The sequence below is a fragment of the Podarcis cretensis genome (genome assembly GCF_951804945.1).
Source record: "Podarcis cretensis genome assembly, chromosome: 5".
Taxonomy (NCBI): domain Eukaryota; kingdom Metazoa; phylum Chordata; class Lepidosauria; order Squamata; family Lacertidae; genus Podarcis; species Podarcis cretensis.
The window spans coordinates 42,190,201-42,195,200 of NC_137174.1; the positions used below are offsets into that span (position 1 = coordinate 42,190,201).

A 5,000-nucleotide genomic window follows, 5' to 3' on the forward strand; every position below is an offset into this window, starting at 1 on the left:
AAAAACTAACAATGGAATTCACTATAAACTCCAGTTATTGTACAGTAATGGTAAGTTTTTATTCCTCGCTGCATCCTTGTTGTTGTTGTTTTACCTGTATATGCACGAAAATTGCTACACTCTTTCTGGAGCACTTTAAACAAAAAAAACAAACAAAGGATATAAAGATTTTGAGATTAAAATTACATGACTGTGAACACGACTCTTCTTATGGCATAGAAGGAAAACAAAACATAAGCGATCAATAAGTCAATGGTACTTTACATGATTAACCGGCTGGTCTTGAAGTAGAAAGTTAAAACACACACACACAAACACACAAACAAGCGAAATGCCCCAAATCAATATCTGCTCCAGCACAACATCACTTTTAAGAGATCCAAACCCAGCTTCGCAAATTAATGTTAATTCTTGTGACTGCCTAGCTCCATCATGCCAGATGTACATGATTCCACACCAAAAGAATCAGGAAGTTGGATGGCAAATATTGACAAAGGGAAATAGGGATCGGAAACCCGAGCAATCAACCTTTATTTCTTGTGTTGTCTTTGGGGTGGGGTGGGGGGGTTACTTTATGATAACGCAGGCCACTTTGGTGAAACATGCATACTTCAGTTATCTCAGTCAAGGCAACTGTCTCATGTTTCTGTGGCCATACATGCTAGGCAGCGACAACCTGCAGACTAGATTATTTTTATTTGAATCTCCCTCTCTCACATGCGTTTTTATTGCACCCAGCGTCCAGCTGAGTGTCTTCGTGTAGCCATTGTGTTATCTGTGTAGCTTTGCCTTGCTCACCACGCACTTCGTTTCTGACAATAAATGGGTCTCTCGTTTTGTTTTTGCTTTTCCTCCCCCATACGCAGGAGTTAGAACGGAACAGGATTTGTACGTTCGGCTAATAGATTCCATGACCAAACAGGTGAGAAAGTTTAAGCTTTTTTAAGAGTTGTGTGAGCTGCTGAGTTTGTGTCTGACTCCCACCTCCGAGGGAATGGGACTCTCCTTGGCTCTTGATGGCACGCCTATCCTTCCCCGAGCCCCCTTGACATGTTAGCTAAATTCCCATACGGTTGACAAATACTTCGAAAGCAAACTAGTTTTATTATTATTACTGTTACTATCAGGAAGCTGTTATGAATGCGCTGCCTTTTAATGCCAGATTTCCATCTGCTAGATATCAGGGAAAGAAGAAGTGACCGGGGAGGGCAACTGCTCCAGTGTTCCCCCAATTTTATTTTAAAACAACCTGGGGGATTAATTTTGTTAAGACCGATGACAAAAAGGGAAATTGTCTCTTAATCCGGACGCGCTGGAATCGAAGGAAGCAGCTTTCCTTCCCTCCTCCTCTCCTCTGCCCTCTCTTTTTCTTTTTCAAATGGGATGATTTAGTCTCGCGAGACGTTTATTTGGGATGTAAAAGTTAAATGTGTTGAGGTGAAAAGTCATCTTGTTCTCCACTAGTCCGGATTCACCTCGCAGTCCCCCATCTCCATAATTCAAGCTCTATGCTCCAGGGGTCACCCAAACCCGTCCATTTTCCCTGAGATCAGCTCCTGTTTCTTTCTCAAACCTCTGTCATCCCTTGTAAATAACATAATTACAAGCAGGTCCTTATTAAATTATTTAACCTGTCTTGGCCAACTTTCTCGAGGATAACTACAGTGTTATCAGGACTCCTCCAAGGCAATTAAAGGCAAGGAACTGTCCCCCCCCCATCCCAAAAGCTGCCTGTTAGCTACTGGATGGCTCAACTTTTAAATCTTCTTTTATTTTCCCGAGAGAGTCATTTGCTGCTTTCCCGGTTTTTTCAGAAAAAGATAATGTTTCCACACATGTAAACGAGGGGAACATGTGCCCCTCAAAAAATAGAGAATTCCGGGGGTGTTTAGTACTGTATATAAATGCCTAGTGCATTTTTTGTCTCTCCTTGCAATGGTGCACGAAGAGAAACTCGCTTTCTCTGGCATCATTTGAAAAATAACAATAAAAAAATAAAATGTAAAAGGTATCAAAAACAAAGGGCAGGGCTTTGGGAATATGTGGCCTGGGACACAATTCCAGCTCCGTTAAGCTTCCAAGCAGTCTCTCCTCTCCTCACCAGAAAGTTTATAGCGATCTTGACAAAAATAGGGTTAGATTTAAATGCCCTCCGCAGTTAAATGAATGGTGCTCTTTTGGAGAAAACCCAACCTGACAGGCAAACCCCAGTCCTCTGACAAAGACGGAGGCGTTGTGCCCTCCAATAATTATTTCAATAGGTTACAGAGAGGCACCCTTTTAAACTCTGGAGCGCTCTCGAGTTGACAATGACTTTTTATTTCCTTTGTACATAGCAGCTAAATGTTTTCGGAAATCGCTGTAGGCTAATTAAGAGGGTACTATAGGCAGCTCTGCAAGTTTTGATGCTCTTGAATAGAGAGGGAGAGAGAAAGGAAAGAGGCTAACATTTTCAAGCACACTTTTATTGGTAATTGAAGCTACGGATCTTTGCAGTAGCACCAGTGCTGAAAATACAGGCTTTTAATCTCTCTTCGCTGACGGGGAGGAAAGAGGGGGAGGGGGAGAGATAGCCCAGTAACTGATCAAAGAGTCAATGGCGCTGAACCGACAGTTTATGGATTTCTGTTGGTGCTACAAAATAAAAAATAAATCACATCTAAATACGCGGATTCATCAGAGGCGAAGTAACAATCACCAGAAGTTATATGGCGTGCTGCAACAACAAACATTCGCAGCCACTGACTGCTTGTTATGTCTGCGGTGTCATATATTTCTTCAGGCTTCTCCACACTGGTACCTGCTTTAGACAACTTGGGGGAAACTAGGCCATGTCCCCGCTTCAGTGACGAGGACTTTTGCAGGCTTTCCTTGGGGAAAAGGACACGCGCAAGCTACCCACCGTGGCCTTGTCAACAAGCAAAAAAGTGGCTCAAAGTGGGTAGCAAACGCAGTAGGTAGGTGGGGGGAAAGAAAAGAAGAGATGCCTGCCTTCCCCACACTTGGTGTTGGGGAAGGAGTGGTGGCCGAGGCGGTGAATGGCGGGGCCTGGAAATTACATGTATTCGTGTGCCTCGAGCGGTTCTTCTTCCAACCTCCCCCCCCCTTTTTTTTCTCCCACCTCACACAGCCCCCTTTGCAAAAGGAGGCAAAAAAAAAAAAAAAGAGAGAGAGCCCGCAGTAATGGGAATGGAAGCAAGTGACCTCATGGAGCACAGACGGCTGAGGCCCAGGCTGTGTAAAGGGGAAAAAGCGGGAGGGGGGGGCGTTGAGGCAAAGCAGGCGAGGCAGGGAAGGAGAGAGAGAGAGAGAGAGAGAGAGAGAGGAAAGCACCGATTTCTTTGCGAGGTGGTAGGGGCTTGTGGAAACGCACAGCTCGGCTGCGGCCTTCTCGAGGAAGGAGCCTTGAACGCGGCGCTTGTTTGGGCGAAGGGAAGCCGGCGCGCGCGGGAAAGCTCTCCAGGGGAGCCTGCGAGGCAAAAAGCAGCGCGCGCCGAGAGCTCTCTCTCTCTCTCCCCCGCTCGCTCTGTGTGTCTCTCTCATTCTCCAGGGGAGGCTGGGCTGGGGGAGGGGCAGGAGCGGGTAGAAAGCGGAAAAGCCTTTCCATGAGCTGCCTGGTGCAGCCAGGCTGCTGCCGCCGCCGCCGCCGCTCCTCCTCCTCCTGCTGCTGCTGCTGCTGCTCACAGTCCGGTCAGGCACGACGGTTCCCCTAAGTCTGGAGAGCGGAGGGGGGCGAGAGAGAGAGACAGAGCGCGCGCGGGAGAGAGAAAGCGCACCTATAGCTCCACACCATCTGTTAGAGCCTCTGCTCAAAACCCACTCAACCGTGTGCCCAGACACACTTGCCTTTTTTACCCAAGAAAAATCATTGTTAGCAGTTTCAAAATAAACACCAGATTGCCCATTAGCACTTTCTTCCCCAAATATCAGGCCGATAATAACCATATTGTTGTGCATGCTTCTGGGATTCCTCAAGGCGGCTAGACACTTCTTGTTTTGATCAGGAAAAGTGTGTGTGTGTGTTGTGGGAGACGGAAGGAAATAGCCGCTTTCGTACCTAATTCAAAATGCGCGTAACCCGCTGTAAGGGACGCTGTTTGGGAAAGAATGCCTCATAAAATATATAAGAAAGGGCCACAGCCTCAGTGACTGGGGAACCCCTCTTTCTCCTATAAAAGACTCAGTCCTTTGCATCCAGTCCATCTGGTTTCACCTATCACGCTGCTCTTAGGTTGGAGCCGTTGAAAAGCATTGGCATTGACATGACCACAAAAAGTGTTGTGGCGTCCCATCTTTAGGTTGCTGCTTCTAATTAATATACCACCCTTGTCCTTTAAATGATGCAATGAACTTAGTGCTTTTTTGGAAAAAGAACAGGATTGGATCATGATCCCTGCATGAGCAATAGCCATAAAGCCCTTCTAATGAGCAGGTAACAAGCTCCAAACTTAACAAAAATACAATAAAATAAAATTGGCAGGCTGTATTCTTTAACCGTTGAGAATGTTCTAAAGGTCTGAGTGCAAAGACTTGAGAGTTAATAATCTTGTAACTGAAACTTTTGGAAACCAGTGCTGTCCAAACGGCACTTTCCTTGAGTCCAAAAACTAAGGCAAAGCTTTGTGCTTTTAGGTAAGGAATAATGTTTCTTTTGGTGCTGCTTGTTAATCCAAACCCCAGGGGGTGTATAAAGTATAGCGCTAATGCTTCTAATTGGAATAACATGTTACCACAAAATTGTTTTTTTATATATTACATTTTTTTTTCATTTGCAGCTTTTTCTGACACAGCTTTTAAAAAGGTAAATTGGAAAAAAGCCCCAACAAAAAGCAAAAACAATCAAAAAGCTGCCACCTCAGCTTTTGGCCGTGTCAAAGTGTGTATGTAAGAGGAAAGTCGATCACATCCAACTGGTTCCCTATAGGGAAAAGCCTGGCTGGGAAAAGGCCCGATCTTACAAACCTGCACCATACAGTGCTTGTATTGGTTTTTCATGGGAG

At 45.3% G+C, this 5,000-nt stretch overlaps 1 protein-coding gene across 23 annotated transcripts in view; it reads left to right on the forward strand.

The window, feature by feature from the left end:
• The window catches only part of EBF3 (EBF transcription factor 3), a gene marked incomplete at its 3' end in the record, with an annotated part of 669,366 nt that overhangs the window by 23,468 nt on the left and 640,898 nt on the right, over positions 1 to 5,000 (forward strand). For 21 of the 23 annotated variants that reach the window (XM_079977373.1, XM_079977384.1, XM_079977391.1 and 18 more), the window contains 2 exons: positions 1 to 50; positions 867 to 922. The exon at positions 1 to 50 is cut by the window's left edge and continues 14 nt beyond it. In XM_079977373.1, the coding sequence (XP_079833499.1) occupies positions 1 to 50; positions 867 to 922 (106 nt within the window). Of the gene's footprint in view, positions 51 to 866; positions 923 to 4,305; positions 4,433 to 4,893 lie in introns of those variants that run through there. The other 2 variants (XM_079977388.1, XM_079977387.1) reach the window with 2 other exon arrangements.